This window comes from Sphaerodactylus townsendi, linkage group LG06 (assembly GCF_021028975.2).
Source record: "Sphaerodactylus townsendi isolate TG3544 linkage group LG06, MPM_Stown_v2.3, whole genome shotgun sequence".
Classification (NCBI taxonomy): domain Eukaryota; kingdom Metazoa; phylum Chordata; class Lepidosauria; order Squamata; family Sphaerodactylidae; genus Sphaerodactylus; species Sphaerodactylus townsendi.
Genome location: NC_059430.1, coordinates 114,906,099 through 114,926,418, shown reverse-complemented (window position 1 = coordinate 114,926,418; position 20,320 = coordinate 114,906,099). Strand labels below are relative to the sequence as shown.

At 43.2% G+C, this 20,320-nt stretch overlaps 1 protein-coding gene across 2 annotated transcripts in view; it reads left to right on the top strand.

The window, feature by feature from the left end:
* RLF (RLF zinc finger) overlaps positions 1 to 11,430 on the top strand; it is a 34,484-nt gene extending 23,054 nt beyond the window's left edge. For both annotated transcript variants that reach the window (XM_048501017.1, XM_048501019.1), the window contains exons 5-8: positions 996 to 1,198; positions 3,114 to 3,250; positions 4,355 to 4,496; positions 6,209 to 11,430. In XM_048501017.1, the coding sequence (XP_048356974.1) occupies positions 996 to 1,198; positions 3,114 to 3,250; positions 4,355 to 4,496; positions 6,209 to 10,975 (5,249 nt within the window). In that variant the 3' untranslated portion in view covers positions 10,976 to 11,430. The remainder of the gene's footprint in view (positions 1 to 995; positions 1,199 to 3,113; positions 3,251 to 4,354; positions 4,497 to 6,208) is intronic.
* Positions 11,431 to 20,320: the final 8,890 nt, after the last annotated feature.

Sequence of the window (20,320 nt, the reverse complement as noted above, 5' to 3'; positions counted from 1 at the left end):
TTCTGAACATTTGGTTCAGCTATATTCTCCTTTGTTGGTGGTTATCAAGCTGTGTCCTCCAAAATGTCTATTGTTAAAAGTCTTGCACAGGTCTTGTGAACTGAGGGTTGTGGCTTCCTTTACAGAATCAATCCATCTCATGTTTGGTCTTCTCCTTTCATCCTGCCTTCAACTTTTCCTAGCATTATTTTCTTTTCCAGTGGATCTTGTCTTCTCATAATGTAACAAAAATATTATAGCCTCAGTTTAATTATTTTAATTTCTATGGATTGTTCAAACTTGATTTGCTGTAGAACCCACCTATTTGCTTTTTTGGCAATACCCGCTGTAAAATTGAAGGCCTTAAAAGTATGTTGCCAGACGCAGAGTCCATACTCTTTTCCTGGGATTTATCCCCCCCCCCCCCCCCCCGGCAAGATAAATATCTGTTCTTGAGAAGTGAGCAGTTATCAGAGCTGGTTCATGCTAGCTGAACAAATTTGTCAAGGTTGCTAACTATGTCTTACGACAGTGTGACAAAGAAATGTCTGGCTGGAATTGTGACAACTGTTCGTTTAGTTCTTTCATAAACAGAGGGAAATTCACAGTTCAGTTAACTAAAGAAAAAAGAAAAAGTATATATAAAGTAGAACCGAAAATGCAAGAACGGTGGCAGATTTACACATTAGTTTCCATAAAAAAACTTCCAAATTGTTACAGCCATACATATTCCTTGCTAATTTGGGCTAAATTCCATGATACAGCAGGGTCAGGCTTGCTTTATTTTTGAAGATGGGTGCCTTGACTTCATGATCTGTAAAATTTGAGTTTAAGTGGAAGCTCGACCTTCAGTTCCTCATCTTGAGGTCACATGAAGTGCGCCACAACAGGATCAAGATGCCACCACACAAAACCTCACCAAAACTCAACCTTCTTACCTACCTGATTTGTCAAGCCTTTGTTCACGCTAATCTGTTACCAGATGCAGTAATACTTCATTGCCTTTTCCCCCCTAGTGAATAAACTGGTCAAGCGAGAAGGACCGGCCTTCCTGCAGCTGCGGATAAAACACTTGATGAAGACTAACGGCATTCCCCAGGCCACTACCTTGTCCAAGCTGTGCAAAGAGTCCACTGAAATTTCAAACACGGCGCCTTTTCTCCAGGCCTACATCACGTGCTTGTGCTCCATGCCTCCGAACGAAGAATCCATCAAGGAGGTTAGTCCTCGGTTGCGAGGGTTTGTGGCTGCCCAAAGGACCAAAATGAAGCTGGGCCCGGGACTAGATAAACACAAAACCCTTGAGCTAAATTTAGAAAGTAGTGGGCAGGGATTGGTTCAGGTTGCAACAGGTCCTCTCCTTTGTATTTGGAGGGATGGCGAAATAGCTTAACTTTCATCCTCCTGAGCCGTAACTCTTCTGTGAGAATTGGCGTCACCCAGCACACAGGTCAAGTATGTAGGTATGGGCAAAAATTTTTTATCAGTGTTCTTTTGTGGTTTGGGTTTATTAGACACAGAAATTTTTGAAAGACCCGAAACAAACTGATACTACCATTTCCCCAAAAATAAGCCCCATCCTGAAAACAAGCCCTATCATGATTTCTCATGCTTTTTGGAGGAGGCTTAAAATATAAGCCCTGCTCCAAAAATAAGCCCTACTGGTAGTTACAGATCAGGATGGTGTGATCCAGCAAGATGCTCCCTTCCAGAGGATGCACCTTGCATCACACATGACGAGGAAGCAATGGGGCTGCCGAGAGCCCGCCTTAATGAATTGTGAAGGTACCGTATTTCCCCGAAAATAAGCCCTAATGCATCTTTTGGTGCAAAAATTAATATAAGACCCTGTCTTATTTTCGGGGAAACATGGTACATATCTTTTTTTCATTTTTCCCCCTGAAATTTTCAGGTTATTAAACCCAAACCCGAAAGATATGTCTTTGCTCCACATGGTTTTGGGAGGCAGCAGGCAGGGAAGAGCTGAATCCGTGCCGCCTGCTGCCTCCAAGACCCATGTGGACATCAGACGCAAGCAGAGTTAGGGTTGGCCTTGCTGAGTCTAGGTTTGAACTGTGGGCCCTGCTTCCAAAGCCTACAGCTTTAAGTTAGACCCAGCCAGCCCAAGCCTAGCTTTGAACCGCCGGCTTGGCCGGGCCAGGTCCAGGGTTGAACTGCAGGCTTCACCTTCGAAGTTCATACTGACTTCAGAGATGGTGCACGCAGCTCAGGGCTGGACCAGGACTGGCTGCAGGTAAAGGAGGGAGGGTTTTTTTAAAGGTGGTGGCTCTGAATGGGCCCAGAAATGCTGGAAAAATTCCACATTTTGGGAGATCCGGTTTTTTAGCCCCCTTTTATTGCCACCTTTTTTTCTGGTTCTGGTTTACTGAACGCCCACCCCTACTAGTATTTAGGAACTTCAGGGTGGTTGATTGGGTAGCTTATCTGCTGACAAGACAGCCTCTATTGCATTCATGAAGATGTAGGTATGAACTTGGGAGATTTCTGCCAAAGTACAGTCCCTCCCAGAGAAATCCTGAAAACTAAAGAGGTGCGACTACTCTGAGGAACCTCTTGAGTTGAGCGTAGAGTTCTGTCTCATTACATTCCGCTTTGCTCCTTGCCTGGAACAAGATTTCTCACAGCATGTTTGAAGGGTTTACATTTTTTTCTCGGAGGAGCTGATTTTCCCTCTCTCTGATACCGACTCGTTTATCTCACACACGGTGTCATTGTTTGTCTTGGCAGCCGAGAAGATTCGGGCCAAAGTTATACCTGTAGGATGAGGTTTTTTTTATTAACTTGATAAGCGCCTGTAGGTTTGCTCAGGCCAGGCATTTTTGATAGAGTGACCTTTATCTTGTGCATTAGGTCAACAATCTAAGTAAATCAATTCTATTCCTTTTTTTTCTTTTCTTTTGGAGACAGATGTTGCATTTGGGGGCAATGTTGCACTGTCTTCAGATCATAGCGGCTTATGAACACCATTGTTATGTGCAGGCGGCTTGAATTAAAATAGCAAGATGGGCTAGGGGGTGGGGGAGAAGAGATGTTCTCTGGTGAATGACTTCATATATGCAAAGAGAAACATGGTTTTAAATTACTATTTCTGATTTTTGAATTATTTTGGAAAGATTGCAAAGGTGGACTGTAAAGACGCCCTGGATATGATATGCAACCTGGAAGCGGAGGGGCAGGATAGGACTGCATTCATTCTTTGTACAACATACCTTACACAGCAGCTTCAGACCGCAAGTGTATACTGCTCATGGTAAGCGATGTGTCCCCAGATCTTTGGGTTTTTTCCCTTCCAAATTTGTATTTAGCTATTCTAGTCTAAATGGGCCCTCAAGGTAGCTTACAAGAACACAGAAGTCTTAGTATGTCTCGGTCCAGGTGCCACCTGCATAGAGAAAACCGAACTTAAATCCTTCAAGGTGTTAGCAGCTCTGCATTTTCTAGGGCAGAACATTTGGGCTCCTTTATGTGACTGTATGCACCACTGGGCAATACTTCTTCCTGATCTGGCTTATAGAGAAATTTGGACCACTAGCATCAATCATCTGGATAGTTATCTCCAATGGTCCTAATTAGCAACACGGAGAATATCTAGGTCATGTAAAAAAAATTACATCTGGATGTTCAGAGCTTTGGTCGGGCATATTGTAATTTTAACAAAGACATTAAATGGTGTCTATTGTACAAATATAAACCAGTAAGGAATGCCTCAAGGGCAAAACACATTTTGTTCGATTTACATGCATTTTATGTTACTTATAATCGTACTTGGTCATAGGAAAAATGGTCCAAGCAAAATGGTTACTTTCTTCACCCCGACAAAGGGTGCTTTGACTTGAGATCTATTTATTAGCTGATTTTAATCCAATTGTTACTAATACAGTAGCTAAATTTCTTGCCTCAGCGATAAGATTAAGAGAACAACAGAGTTAGTTAAGCTGATGTTAAAGTTTTGTATTTAACTTTTTAATGCCAGTAAAGGTGGTGGTGATGATGGTGGTGGTGATGGCGAGCTTAGACTCTTGAAAGCTTATCCCCTGAAAATTTTGTTGGCCTCTGAGGTGCTACTGGACTTGAATCCAGCTCTTCCATCGCAGATCAACATTACTACTCTCCTGAAACTGTGTGGCTTAAAATGTCCCTTTGGTTGAACTAAAAGGACACAAACTGCAAGCTCACAGGACTGCGTGATAAAGGGATGCTACCTCCCTATGGCTGTTTGAAGTTATTTTTGTGAGCCATGCCTCTTTAAACATCACTCAGTATTTCTGGCAAATCATCACTGTGTGTTTGCTGTGGTCCTCTTGCTTGTTCAGTAATTGCTATTTTCTTGTCTTGTTTGTCCTGTACTCTGCAGGGAGCTGACTTTATTTTGGAGCAAATTACAAAGGAGGATTGACCCATCTTTAGACTCCTTTCTGGAGCGTTGTCGGCAGTTTGGCATCATCGCTAGGACGCTGCAACATTTGTTCTTTCTGATAAGAGTCATACAAGCTGAAGTACGTGATCTCCCGATTGGCTCTAATCTTTGTTCTTCAATCCTTAATGGGGTGGAGGTGTAAAGCATGCCATTGAAATTGACCACAAATTGAAAGGGAGGTAACCCTGTTAAGGCAGCCAAAACAACAAAGTCGCGTGGCACCTTAAAAACTAACAAAAACATTGAACTGGGTAAGAGGGTTGAGAGAACTGTGACTTCTTTCTGGAACTTCTTAGGGGACAAAGACGATGAACATGAATGGATAGATTTATGGGTAGAAGCCCTCGCTCTGTGTCCACCTCTTATCTGTTCTAGGGCATTAAGGGGGGCTCAGCTTGTACAGTTGATGAAAGAACTGAGATATCTTAGCGGAAGCATCAGGGACTTGCAAGAGTGGCTGCCCGAACAGGTCACTTTCAGAGCAATGGAGCACCTGCCTATCCAGAAGAAGTCTTGGTAAACGTATCCAGCAGTGGCACTAATTGTACAGAAATTCACAATGAACGTGAACCACAGGGCAGCCTCCAGTAAGATGTCACCAGTTGGCCACAGTCTGTGGTCAGGCAGCAGGGCGAGTGCTAATGCATTCTGGTTGACCCACTTTCAGCAGTAGTTTCAAGGGGACATATCGTGCCACCAATTATCTTCCCTAAGTTTTGATTGTCACCGTGAGACTTCACTGCACCATCAGCAGGTGTCTGGAATCAGCCAAAGCCGCTTGACTGCTACTTTATGGGGCTGCTTTAGAAATGTGAGAAGCCCAGATTTTTGGCTCTGAAATTTAAAGGAACCACGGACAGACAAAATCTTCGTTCCTTGGGTTACTGCCATTTTAGTCTTCAACAGATACCGCTTGTGTCTTGATGTCTTAAATACCTTTTTAGGCATGAGGTTAAAAAATATGACTTCACGGCTGAAATAAATGGGAACATTTTTGTATAAATATGTTTAGTCTATTTAAGTTTATATGCATATTGTTGGGGAAAGGGGCTTAGGGCGTGTATTTAAGAAAAAGTTGACAGTAGGTTGGATCCCAAGTTCTGTTTGTCTGTTTAGAGTAGTTTTAACCTGCTTTTCCTTCAGACATGTTGCAGTGATAGCAATATCCACGTCGAATCAGCTGCAGCTCCCTACACTGTGTATCATGCTGTTCCCAAGCCCAGCCCTTTCGTGGTTGGCACAGGGGCAACAGCTGGGCAGGGAACTCCAAAAGAGTCAGCATGGTGTGGTGGTTAAGAGCAGGTGGATTCTAATCTGGAGAACCGGGTTTGATACCCCACTCCTCCACCTGAGTGGCAGAAGCTTTTCTGGTAAACCAGATGTGTTTCTGCACTCCTACATTCTTGACCTTGGGCTAGTCACAGTTCTTTGGAACTCTGTCAGCCCCACCTACCTCACAAGGTGTCTGTTGTGGGGAGAGGAAGGGAAAGGAGCTTGTAAGCCACCTTGAGTCTCCTTACAGGAGAGAAAGATGGGGTATAAATCCAAACTCCTCTTCTTCAAAATGAAACCGCTTGCTCCCCTAAACCTCTTCGAATTGAAACAAGGTCACTGGTGACATAATATGAGTAGCTCAAAGTCATCTATGGAAAATTTGCAGACTGAATAACTTCTTTCTCTTAGACAAAATGTCGGGCTAAGTTTCCTCCCCCCTACCTTTTTGCTTTGCTTCAAGAGACTACTTTAAAAAGCTGTATAACACTTGTGTGTGTTTTCTCCCATTCCTGATAGGCAGAAGACTCCGGCCTTGCTGTGTCGATCTTGCTGTGTGTGAGAGCCCTTCAGCTGCGGTCAAATGAAAATGATGACATGAAGACTTCCATGTGTAAAACGATTGCTTGCCTTCTGCCAGAAGACCTTGAAGTTAGAAGAGCCTGCCAGCTCACCGAATTCTTACTCGCGCCGAGTGAGGACACATATAATCTGCTAGAAGAGCTTCACCTGCAGCCCGATCAAAAATTTGATGAAGAGAATGCTCCAGTTCCAAACTCGCTCCGCTGTGAGCTCCTTTTGGCTTTGAAGGCTTACTGGCCATTCGACCCAGAGTTCTGGGACTGGAAGACTTTGAGGAGGCACTGTCTCAAATTGCTGGGGAAAGAAGTGTCTGACTCCGAGGACGATCTCAGTGGCAATGAGATCGGGTCCTTGAACGAAAATGAACTGCTAGACAGTCCCCTCAGCGACTGCGAAGAGAGCAGGGAAGATAATCCCTTTGGAGGAGACAGTTTACTGAATCGGCCGAAAGAGAGAATAAGAGAGAAGAAACCCATTGGCTCTTCAGAGAGGTACCAGAGATGGCTTCAGTACAAGTTCTTCTGTGTCATTTGCAAAAGAGAGTGCATAGAGGCGAGAATTCTGCACCATTCTAAGATGCACATGGAAGACGGGGTCTACACGTGCCCCGTGTGCCTCAAGAAGTTCAGAAGGAAGGACGTTTTTGTGAAGCACATTGGGGAGCACGTGAAGATGCCGCCCAGTAGAAAATACCGTGCTAAGAAGAAGATCCTGCTGAAGAAAGAGAGGCTGGCCAAGAGCAGCCTGTCTAGGATCACTTCTGTCGCCCTGGGTGGAAGCCGGACGCTGAAGATCACTCCCTGCAACAGAGCCCGAAGCGACGCTCACGACTACGTCACGTTCAGCAAATTGGAAAGGTGCCACTTGCAAGACCGAGACCTGTACCCATGCCCGGGCACGGATTGCTCCCGAGTGTTTAAGCAGTTCAAGTACCTGAGCGTTCACCTGAAAGCCGAGCACCAGAACAACGACGAGAATGCGATGCACTACTTGAACATGAAGAACAAGCGAGAGAAGTGCTCCTACTGCAGGCGGCATTTCATGTCGGCATTCCACCTGCAGGAGCATGAGCAAGTGCACAGCGGGCCCAGGCCCTACATGTGTGTGTCGGTGGGATGCTATGCAACGTTTGGCTCGGTCAACGAACTGTTGCATCACAAACAGCAGCACGATGACCTGCGTTACAAGTGTGAGCTGAACGGCTGCAACATTGTCTTCAGCGACTTGGGGCAGCTTTACCACCACGAGGCCCAGCATTTTAGGGATGCGTCTTACACGTGTAACTTCCACGGCTGCAAAAAGTTCTATTATTCGAAAACCGAGTTTACAAATCACCTTTCCATGCATATTTCAAATGGTGAAATGAAGGAGGTGCCAGTTAAGTGCGAGGAGCGTGTTTCGGGCGACTGCCCTGCGTGTCTTTCAGATTCGGAGGCGCTTGACCAAACGGATCATTCTTGCGTGCGCGAAAATACCAGGTTGCCATTGGAGTCTGCGGATTCAGAGGGAGTTTTGCAAGTTAAACGAGAACCTGTAACTGACGAAGAGGTGGATGGGAAAAGCAACGGCAGTCTTGGGAGCAATGCTGCATCTCCTGTGAATGAGAAGTCTGGGTCTTTATTGACCGAAGCATCAGGTCCGGGCCCAACAACCCCTAGCCTTCTGTTACCCAATGAGAAAGTCTTCCTTCCCTCAAACTTGAAAGAGCGTTATTCAAACGTGGCAGTCTACTTTGATGGCAAAAGGTTTACCTGTGGCTTCGAAGGCTGCGATTCGACATATAAAAATTCCAAGGGTATGCAGAAGCATCTTCGAAGGGCTCATCCATACCATTTCAAACCTAGAAGGAAGCTGGGCCTGAACGCTAAAGATCTTAGCCAGCTCACTGAAAGCCAACATAACAGCACCCCCGCAAATATAATTTCAGAGCTCAGGCATCTTTTAGACACCCAAGTTGACTCTCCGGGCAGTATAGATTGCAATACAAGTTCTAATGTCAATACCTGTTTCAAGCATGAACTGTGTCCTCCTTCTCCCGAATTTCCCCCTTGTGAACATTCTAAAGCGTCCAGTGCAGAAGACTCAATGTTGGAGCTCCTTTTGGGCTTGAAAAATTTAAGTTTGAAAAATTCTAGCAGTCGCAATGGGAACTCTTCCAGGTTGTTACAGTCCTATTCCTCCAAGTGCTCCAACTCTGAAGAAGACGAATCTACCTCAGACCATTTCCCCGAAGAACACCGAGGCAAATTACCAAACCAATACCTTACGCAACTGGCAGCGAAGCCATTTTTCTGCGAACGCCAAGGTTGTACGTGTGAGTTTGTGACCAGGGAAGCTCTCTTAACACACTATGTTAGAAAACACAATTATTCCAAGGAGATGGTGCTTCAGTTGAACATGTTTCGACATCGGTATTCACCATTTAAATGTCATATTTGCCAAAGATCGTTCACAAGGAAAACACACCTCAGAGTCCATTATAGAAACAAACACAAGCTTGGCAGAGGGCCGGCGGTTCAGAAATTGTTTAGCGAAAGTTTTGAGGACTTAGAGGGGTTCCCAGAGGATGTGCTAAACAGCACGGCGGGCTCCATGTCATCATTTTATACCAACACTGAGGAGGAACTGGATGACCAAGCAAAGCTCCCCGGGTCACGGCAGTGTCATCCCAAAAAGGAGGAGCTGAGTTCTGAAACAGACCTGGAGTCAAGTGAAGAGCTAGAAAGCTGTGTGCCCGTGAAGCAGGCAAAATTGTCCGCGCTCGAAAGTCACAGGAAAGGACTAGAAACAAAAGAAGGGAGGGGCAGCAAAAGAACAGTCGCCAAAGGAAATCTGTGCTACATTTTACATAAGTACCATAAGCCGTTCCATTGTATCCATAAGAATTGCAATTCTGCATTTACTAACCAGAAGGGCTTGATCCGCCACTATAGAACCGTCCACCAGTACAACAAAGAGCAGCTCTGCCTAGAAAAGGACAAAGCGCGAACAAAGCGAGAACTTGCCAAATGTAAAAAAATATTTGTTTGCAAATATAAGGAGTGCAGCAAGCGCTTCCTGTGCTCCAAATCGCTCGCTAAGCACTGCAGTGACTTTCACAACCTCGACTCTGGGGAAGATTCCAAAATGCTTTCCGAGACCGAAGCAGTGCGGTTCCCTTGTCACCATCCTCGGTGCCCAGCTGCATTTTATTCCTTCCACCAATTGAGGCATCACCTGATGGAACAGCACACCAAGGAAGAAGAACTCAACAAGGACATTGAAATCCATTGCGATCTCAATGGCTGCAACAGAGTTTTCACGACGTACAGCCGTTACTCGGAGCACGTGTATTTCCGGCACAGCAACCACGAAGGTGTCTCCGGCAGTACCAGAGAGAAAAGGAACCACCTGAAAGATGGAGCGGAGTCAGGCTGTCTGAGAGACCAGTGTCTCAGGCACAGGGAAATTGTAAGAAAGAGACGGATCCGCAACAAAGCAGAAAAAAATAATAATAAAAATAAAGGAAAGCAGTTATATAACTTCAGAACCAGGGAAGAAGCCCTTCGGATGTGCAGAGACAATTGCAATCAAACCCAGTATCCATGCATGTTTCGGGGGTGTCCCTCAGTGGTGAAACTGGAAAGCAGTATTGTGAGGCATTATAAGCGTACCCATCAGGTGCCCAGTGTTTATATAGACCGGCAGTACGAGAAGCTTGTGTATTTTGTTGAATGTGGTACCGTGATCAGTGATGCTTGCTTAGAAGAATGTGATGACGAGTCAAATGAAGCCAATGGAGACTTCCCGGAGGACCCTGAGGAGCATCCCGTGTGCCAGCGTGACCCCGAAGAACGCCTTGTTCCTGATCTGGACTACGATCGAGATGGCAAGAGCAGTAAAAATGGTGTGTGTGTCGAGGGCGACAAGGCGAGAGAGCTGGGTGTCTTTTTGTACGCAGGCACTTTAAAACACAACCACAATTCAAAAGCTAGGTGTTCCGAAGACTGTAGCGGAGTGGTGTCACCGACCCATCAGCTGGAAGATTTGCCCAAAAACGAAGGGCGGGAAAACAGCTCTTGTCACGCTAGTTCAGGCACGCCGCCACCAAGGGAGAGGGATACCAGCGACTGGCAACAGGTGTCATCCCAACAGAATGAGAAGAGACCTCTCCTCCCTGCTGCTAAAGACAAGATGCAAAAGCAGCCGGCACCAAAACCCTTCGATATCAAGTCCTTCAAACCAATGGGATTTGAGTCGTCGTTTCTGAAGTTCATTCAGGAGAGTGAGAACCGGTATGACGATGATGATGACGAGGAGGAGGAGCTTGAGGAAGAATGGGAACCCACGGAACAATACCAACTCGATCGCATGCTGGATAAAGAGAAAGACTCCAGAAGGGATGCCACCATACAGGAGCGGGTCACCTATGAAAGTGTCCCTGCAGCGACCATGTCAAAGAAGAATGGTGGCTCCAAAGCTCCCGGGCAGCTGAGGGGAATTCAGCCTCTGCTGTCGACAGACTCTCCTGCTCTCCCTTCTCTGGATCTGGAAACCTTGAGGGCCATATTGGACAAGGCACTAACAGACTGTGGGGATCTGGCCTTAAAACAACTCCACTATTTACGACCGGTTGTTGTTCTCGAAAGATCTAAGTTTTCTACTCCCATCATAGACTTTTTTCCAACAAAAAAAACAGACCAACTCTGCGTGGGAAGTTCATGATTTTGTGTTTTATTTAAAAAAAAATGGGGAGGGGGAGAGTTGCCTCCACTACTGCTAAGGGGTGGGTGGGAACAGGGAATATCGCTAACTGGTTCAGTGCACATGTTGTTGAGGTTAGGTTAGGTTGTTCAATTCCACGAATGTACGACATCTGGCTACAGTATTGGCTGAGTTACTATAGCTCCCCTGTTTTAAAAATAAGGAAAAACCCAGATATTTTGGTGCTAACAAACAGAATATTGAGGTGGGGAGCTTCCCTCTTGCAAAGTTAAATGTGCATGATTGTATATGGAACAAGTACTTAGGGTACCAGGGTTGATTGGGAGGGGGGTGGGAGGTGGAGCTCTTACTTGACTTGAATGTGCACCTGAGCGTGCTTCATGTAACATATTGTACACTACAGCATCTTATATTTTTTGAGTTTTGAGTTTCAATAAAATGAATTTTTTCACCCATTTTTTGGTTGACTGTACAGCCATAGCTTTTCCATAGCTCATGACATATCTGGGTTGAGCTTGGGGGTTTGTTTATTTTGTGCGTGCGTGTAATGAATCTGGTACCTTTACATGAATGTGAACAGTGTGTTTATGTCTAAAGCTGGCTGGGAAAGCAGTGTTGATGAAAAAACGGGAGGGGGGGAGGATGTGTGCAAGCTGAAAAGTTTAAAATGCCATAAGGTATGCCAAGAAGGAATGATGAATGCCTCTCTAGGAACCTGAAAAATGTAGATTCTGAACGGGCGTAGCACACCTTCAGTTTGGCAACTGCTGTAAATTATCTAAGCCATACTGTGTGCTGTGAAGAAAAACCGCTATGGTTTCCTTCCATACGCTGGGCTGTGAGCAGTGAGGAGAGGGGTGGGGTGGTATTTTTGACTCCTAGTCGGTATTTCACAGTTAAGATTGATCTGGCAAATTTGCTCCAGAGAGGAGGTTTTTGTAACTACCCCATAAGTCCACCAGCTTAGCTCCTGTTTAATGCTGCATCTCTGCCCCTTGGGGAAAGACCCCCCAAGAGCAGTTTGGGTGGCAGCAGATATTAGTGATTTTTTTTCCAAATGTATTGATAGGTTATCTATCAGCATCTGGTTGTTTCCTTCAATGCTACGTATAAGCACCGTTCGCCCACCCCAGCTTGATTTCCCATCAGCTTATTTCCCCCCCCCCTTTTAAATTTCTAATTAAATCATTCATCTTAATTTATGGATGGTGAATATCATGAAAGGTACAGAGATTCTGACTGCGGATTTGTCCCAGCTGCAGCACAATCCTGTGCATGTTTAATATAAAGTCAGACAGCTGCATTCCGGGGACCGCTGCATTCCAAGCACATTCCAGTATAAAAGAACTTGTCCATCTTTCTTGGGGGAGAAAAATATTAATTTGGCTTTAGCTGCCTTATTTTTTTTAAAAAAATTCTTCTTGTCATACCTTCTACGCCTGTCTTCAGTAATTTGCCAAAACAACACACACACACGTTCTCGTCAGTTTCTCATTGGGGGCTCCACTACTTAAAATGATACCCATTTACTTGTAATAAATTTTTATACTACTGTTTAGGTATGCTGGCATTTTTTTTTTGGTTCTTTTACCTTGTGCATCTTTTGTAGAAGTGTTAATGTTTTAAGCTGCTTTGAATGTGGCTATGTGGCATATTGGGACCAAGTAGAGGCCACATTTAAAAACAAGCAGTTGAAGACCACACTGTTGCCGTTCACCCCAAAATGGATATAAAATGCATCTGGAAAGCAAGATGGATATAAAATGCATCTGGAAAGCAAGAGAATTTTATGCTTGTAATGTGCCTTCTGAAATCTAAGTTTGTGCCAAAGGTGCTAAGCTTTGTAAGCTAGTGTAATATCTTAATAGCTAGTGTAAGCTATTAAGAATATTCCTCAGCATACAACTGTGAAGGGGTGTTTGTGTCAGTATTGTTAAATTTCTAGGGGGGACGGACAGTATTAGTATTTATTTATGGTCACAGACTAATACTATTGACTAAAACAAACCATGTTCCCAAATAATAAAATGGAAGACATTCATGGGAAAACGTGAAAACAATAGAATGATATATGTGCTATAAAAATATTTAGATAAATAAAAGGAAAATATAATTAATCAATAACACTTTAAATCCAAAACATTTCTTAAAAGATAACAATGCTGGTTTTAAACAGCATTACAACTCAGCTATCAACGGGTGTTAATTGCATAAGCATAGAAATTTGCCACCCAAAGATATTTGGCTTTTCATCAATTAGAAGTTTTTCTAAACTAACCTTATTCGAACAGGCTGGACATTTGTTGAGGAGATGGGGAGGAATCCTTGCCCGTATCTCCTTATAGAAAGAGCAGTGGAAGAAAGCAAGTCCGGTTGTCTCAAATTCACCTGTAGCACATCATCTTTCACAATAAGAGATCTTCTATCTGCCACCCAAACGGCTGGCGGCAATGGCTGCACACCTAACTAGGGAAAGGTTCTAAGGATAAGGAGCCAGAGTCATAGAAAATCTTCATGTTAGAGAAGACATAAAGCCGGATGAGTTCATCAAGTCTTGCTGACACTCAGTGTCTTGTACCCTCTGGTTAACAGTACGCTTAGCCTGAATATTACTTTGGACTAATAGAGCACTGGGTGATCAGCCCACTCTTGACTAGATCAGTGGTGGTGAACCTATGGCACTCCAGATGTTCATGAACAGCTGATGAGAATTGCAGTCCATGAACATCTGGAGTGCCATAGGTTCGTCACCACGGGACTAGATTGTTCCTCACAGCCATCTAGGCTGGGAAACCATCTTGTGCTGTTAAAGGAGAAAGGCCTTTGTGATTGGACTGTACCTGAAGCTGCCGATGGCCTGAAGGTAAAAATTTTTAGCCTCGGTTCTCATTGTTCCAGTTTCAAGAGGTAGTAAGGCCATGCTGGCAGGGGCTGATAAAAATTGTAGTCCATGAATATCTGGAGTGCCATAGGTTCGCCACCATGGTAGTAAGGCATCAGACGCTCCTGAGGGAGCCTGTAAAATAGTCCGGAGAAACCTAAACTGAACCCTCTCCAACAGGGTTAGACTGGAGGTTGGAAGTCCAGAATAAATGCCACAACAGTACCTGCATGAAGACTTTAGTTTGGTACAATTTTAAGACTGCTGGTACATAACAATCACCTTTTGAGTGAAAGAATTTTGGCAAAGTCCCACTGTTCTTTCCAGCATGTTAGAGCCACTTCATATTACTGTGCTCTTACTAGGTTTGATATGAAGGCTATTCTTTTATCCCCAAATATTTAAGTTTGTTATCTTGCTCAATCTTATTCCCTTTCGTCATTCAGTTTCACTTTTTGGGGCATCTACCAAAGAAGAAGAGTTGGATTTATATCCCCCCCTTTCTGTCCTTCAAGGAGACTCAAAGGGGCTTACAAACTCCTTACCCGATCCCCCTCACAACAAACACCTTGTGAGATAGGTGTGGCTGACCTCAGAAGGACTGTGACTAGCCCAAGGTCACCCAGTTGGCATGTGTTGGAGTGTACAGGCTAATCTGGTTCCCTAGATAAGCCTCCACAGCTCAAGCAGCAGAGCGGGGAATCAAACCCGGTTCCTCCAGATTAGAGTACACCTGCTCTTCATCACTACGCCACTGCTGCTCCAAAGGCCATCACTTTTGTTTTTATTAAAGTTGATTTTGAGACGTTCCTTTTTACAGTTAGTGCTCTTCAGAGCTCAGATGAAGTTCTGGATAAAAGCACAGCATCATCACATATAAAAAGATTGGTAGATGCCATGTAGCAAGCTTTGGGGGGTTGTATTCAACAGCCCCCATTTGTTTTACTGTATCACTGATATAGTAATTCAACAAGGTAGCGGCTAATAGACACTGCCTGAGTCCCTTCAAGATTTTTATTTGATCTGTGAGCAGTCCTTGAGGGTTGCATCTCACTCTCAAAGAGGATTGATCATGTAAAGCTCAATTAATTGTCAATACTAGAGACTACTAATTTTTACCAAAGTTTCTGCCTTGATACTGAATCAAAATCAGATAAATAAATGCAGTATATAGAGAAGCTGGACCTTTGGTGGAATTCTTGTCAACGAAGTGCTGTAAAAATCAATGTTCAGCTGTTGACTTCCTTTGTCTAAAACCTGGTTGTTCAATGTGATAAGGTCTTCCTGCTCTGTTTCAAATTTATCCAGGAGATATAATTATCTTTAGTATAATTTACTCATATTCAGAAGGTCAATTGACCTAAAGTTGGCTGGGTAAGAGAAAACCAGTGTTCAAATCTGAAAACTTCTGTGACACTGAGGACAGATGTTGATGCCCTGTTTTTGTTATGCCTATGATGTATGCACATTCATTTTGCAAAATGAATGTATTTTTCATCAGAGGATGTTTTGCCCTATAATGGGTTAGGATGGAATTAAGACCCTTTGCCTCTGGGGTGTTGTATGGTTTCCAGGTTATATGGCTGTGTTCCAGCAGCATTCTTTCCTGTATGGAACACAGCCATACAGCCTGGAAACCACACCACACCCCAGTGATTCCGGCCATGAAAGCCTTTCGACGGTACCCTTTGCATCTATTTTAGAGGGGATTTGGTTTTCATAAGATAAAAGTGGCAACTTGTGAAGGTGCTAGCGATAAAACCCATTGTGCGAACAAATACAATGGGCTCTAGAAAACTGCTGGTGGATTAACAGTGCCCACCAAGGGGGCCAACCCTTTCTGCCTTTCATCCTCCCCCTTGGCCCCATATCACCAGCTCCCTCATTTCTTCCTGGATGCCTGCATCGGCATGCAAGGGTTAATGGAGGCCCTTGTGTTAATGAAGGGGATGACCTCTTGTACCTTGCCCCCCCCCGCCCTGTGTGATTAGTTCCCTCTTTCACCCCAGATTCCTGCTCTTCGTCCCAGATTCTTCTATTGCCATGCAACAGTTAGTGGTGCAGTTGTGGCTGCCAGCCGTCGTAGCCCTTGAACTGGGATTGGCCGATGCCTGCACCTGCTCCTCAGGCAGCTGCAGATGGTACAGTGACTAATTATTCAGCAGTGAGGGAGAAGGGTGAGCAACCACTACATTCCACAACTGTGTGAGTGTTGTTTTTACCATTCTACGTTGGCCCTGCCCCAAAGCTTTGTGTGTGTGGCAATTGGCTGGAAGTGATCTGTTGCCACCGTGGCTAGCCTTTTATATAATAGGATGTATGCCCTTTGTAGCAGATGCAGTGAATGTAGCACAAAATGGTGGGAGAGCATTACCTTTAAGAGAACATAACTTGAGAACGGAGAGAGTGACTGAAAACCAGAGGGCCGGCACTCTTAATAAATGATGCTGCACCATCGAGCCCCTTTGAACTTGGCCAAAACTTTGAACTTGATCTATGGACGGGCAAGCAACTGAGTACTGGACGGGCTTTACTTCAGTCAGTATTGTAGCATAAAAGCTTATGATGCATTCCCCCATGTGATGAGGCATCTGTTTTCCACCCATAAACAGCCGATGGATTTCTTATACATTTACATAGTTTAGGCTTCGTGTGGGAAATCACAATCTCCAGCCTATGTGTTTGTTTGACACTTGTGGGGAAATACATCCTCCCACATAAACTGATAGAATTTTAAAGGGAACTTGTGCTACATGCATTCCTTCAAAATCCTTAATTTCTTTTAGTGCTCCAAGCTGCACCAAACCAATGCTAATTTGTGTAACAGTGTGATGTAACATGGATCCAAAAACATTTGGCACTTTTTCCAGAGGAATATTTTTTTAAAGACTGAAAAATATAGAAAGAACAAAAGCCAAATAGACCAAAAACCATCCAAACAAAAAACTACACAAAAAGTACATAAAAATCACACTACGAGGGGACAGGAAAGGTTCCCAATTTCATCTGTACCAAATATAAACACACTTAAAAATTTACTACTTGCTGTAAAAAAGAAAAATTGTTAAATTAATTATTATTCTTACTAATAAGGTTCATACTATGTCTATTTTCATATTCTTCTATTCCACAAATCATCAATTCATTTTTTTTTCTGTCTTATGAAAAAGTTTTATCAGGGGTTTCCAATTATCAGTAAGTTTAGTCATTTCTGCAAAATCCAACAACTTCATAAACCATTCGTCTGCGGAGGTACAGATGAAGTTTTCTTGCTGCTGTCATACATGAAAACAAGTTCCATTGATTCCCCCCAAGCTGTCTGTCCATAAGACTCAAAGGAAAAGCCTCTGTTTTCATTTGTATATTACTGTTTAAATTCTTCTGAATTATTGAATGTATTTGTATGCCAAATCTTTAGCTTTATTTTATGGTGTTCACATTTCCAACATACATTCAGAAGATTTTTATACATTTTTGCCCATTTCTCCAGTGACAAATAGTACCGATCCATCATTTCATAAATGTTTTCTTTGACTAGTACTTAAAGTAAATTTGAGACCTTTTCACACATATTCTCCAATTGTTCCATTTGTATATTGTACCCAAAATTCATAACTCATCTCTAAATGTGCAAATTCACTAGCGTTTCTGTTTTTAAATCTGCCTCAACAAAAGCATATACATGTTGGCAATAACAGGTCTTGCAGCGAACGATGCCTCAAATTCAGTCTTTAAAATGTTTCAAAGGCAACGGATCTTTTATGTGTTTCTAATAATTGTGCATGAAGGAACCAATCCCCTTCTGACGTTAATTCTCTTAATTTCATTTTATATTCCCCATGTGAAAAATTAAAATCTGATACGTTATCCACCTATTTTCAAATAACATTTCTTGTCTACATAAGACTTCTTGCGATGAGAGCCACATAAGTGGGTTTTTTTAAATAGCGTAGGTTTAAATTTATCCCATATTCTCCGCCAGATCCGAATGCGTAATGTGATTCCGGAAATCCTGGCACAACTTTTATGGCATGCCAGATCAGGCGGTTATAAACGCTTCGTACTGTCGTTCAGTGGTTCTCAACCTTCCCTTTAATGCAGTTCCTCATGTTGTGTTGACCCCCAATCCTAACATTTATCCATTTTACAGATGGAGAACACTGATGCAGAGAGTCTTAGGCGACCCCTGTGAAAGGGTCGTTCAACTCCCAAAGGGGTCGCGACCCACAGATTGAGAACCACTGCTATAGATGAACATGCCATCCGAATTTAAAATCATGCCCCCCTAAATCAAGCAATCTTCTCTTTCTCAACATGACCCATTCATTCACCCAAACCCAACAGTATATAATTTCAGATCAGGTTAGGCCTCCTATTTCCTTTGCATCTTGCAAGATTTATAATTAATCCAAGGCTTTTTTCCTTGCCAGACAACATTTGATATGTCCTTCTGCCATTGTTTAAAAGGAGTATCAGTTGCCCATATCGGTATTGTTTGAAACAAAAAAGCATTTTTGCCTCTTTTTTCCAATGCTTTGCCTACGTTGTACACCAGGACTGTACTTTCAATTCCAGAAGGCGTGAACCCCCTTATTCTTCATTAGTTTTCAATGCACCAGAAGTCTGTAGTGTGATGCTGTGGTGCCCACTGACACCTTAAAAGGTGGGAGGAGAAACAGGCAGAGAAGCTGCCCAGCTGCTACCACAGCACAAGGATATTCACTGTGTAACTAAAAGTAACCTTTGTATGCAAGAAAGTTTTTAAAAACATAATCATTTGAAAACGTGTCTTAAGTAGAGCGTCTGCCTGAAATGCTGAAGAACTAACATCACAGCTATGCATAACCTAAACTCGATCCTTGACATTTTGTCGTTGGCTCCGCCTCCTGTGGCAGCCATTTTGTGGTTGCACCTGCCACCCCATTTCAGAACACTGAAGGTGCCTGCGTGCTCGAAAAGGGAACCCCTGCAGTACATGTGATTGGGGGGGGGGGGGCAGTGCCTGTAAAGTGAATGAGAGACTAATAAACGTTCTCTATTTTCTAATTGCATTATATTGACAATGAAGTGGAAGTGTTTTGCATGGTCTGGAACAGCATGTACAGAAGGCTTCCAGAGAGCTTTCAAACAGGAGTGCAATGGAGAAGAATACTTTCTAATATGCCATTAAAAAACATTAAATGCATTTCTAACCCAAGGTGGATTACAACATGAAAAGCAATAGGGGAAGAGTCACAGAAATTGAAAACAGTGCAAACAACTGTCTAAGCCAAGGCATGGGGTTAGAAAGGTAGAGGACGTGACGGTAAAGGAAAATAATGGGCTCAGAATTACTGAAAGAGAAGGGAACTCAAGACAATGTACCTTTTAAAAAATGGCCTCTAAAATAAGCAGCCCTGACTTCCTTTTTAAAAATTTGGCATATCTGATTTCTTGAGGAAATAGGTCTATACTTGAGAATTTGGTGCACTTTGGAGGAAAAAATCCAAGGTTGGTAAGCAGGAGGAGACTTGGTGTTAATTTCAGCAGGAAGCAAGCAAGGTGCAAACCAATGGATGATTGACTAGCGGGCAATGAAGAGGATGGTGGTTCTTAAAATGAAAACAAATGGACAATCAAAGTTAATATTTCCTTGTACTTCAGCCTGTCATATCCATTTGCCAAATTAAAAAAAAAGCTTTGTGAACCAAATTGCACTCCATGAAGTCATCCCATGTTAATGTTTTTAACATTAATGCCATAATTAATGCCATGTTTTATTATTAATGCCAAATGCCATTAATGCTAAGTTTTAGTGGTTTACATCACACATCCAAAAGGGATGAGAAGCAGAGGATGCACTTGTGCTCATTCTTAAAATCATGGCAGAATATTTAGAGGCATGGCAAACTACCACACTAAGTTAACATTGCGTTCTAGACCTGTATGATGTAGACTTGCAGCACCAAGTGAAATTATGTTTGAGTGCTTCCCTTTTCTAGATCCATAGCAAAATGCTGTGGGTTGGATCCAAAGATCCTTTAAAGTGAGGCAGAAAGAAATAGCACAGGCAAAGCTTTTTCCCATCACACCCAAGTTTTTGAATGGCTGCTTGTCAGGAAGTATTTAAAAGGTTCAGGATCCTTGTATGGGAACAGGAAAATAGCCTTGAATATTATACTTGATATACAAGAATAAGGGATCTATATAAACTGAAAATCAAGAAATCTCTCAGTAGTAAAAAGTAACTGGTCAGAAAGTTACAAAGCAGGGAAGATCTTATGTCACTAAGGAATTTATAACATTCCGGTATAGGACGTGAGACAGAGCTAAAGGCATCCACAGATAGATAAAGATAGACCTAAAGGCATCTTCAGATAGACCTAAAGGCATCCTCAGATAGATAAAAGGGACTAAGTTAATAAATACAGAAATGAAGATGTCAAAGATTGGAGGAGAGATGTTATCCTGGAGAAGTTTCTCTT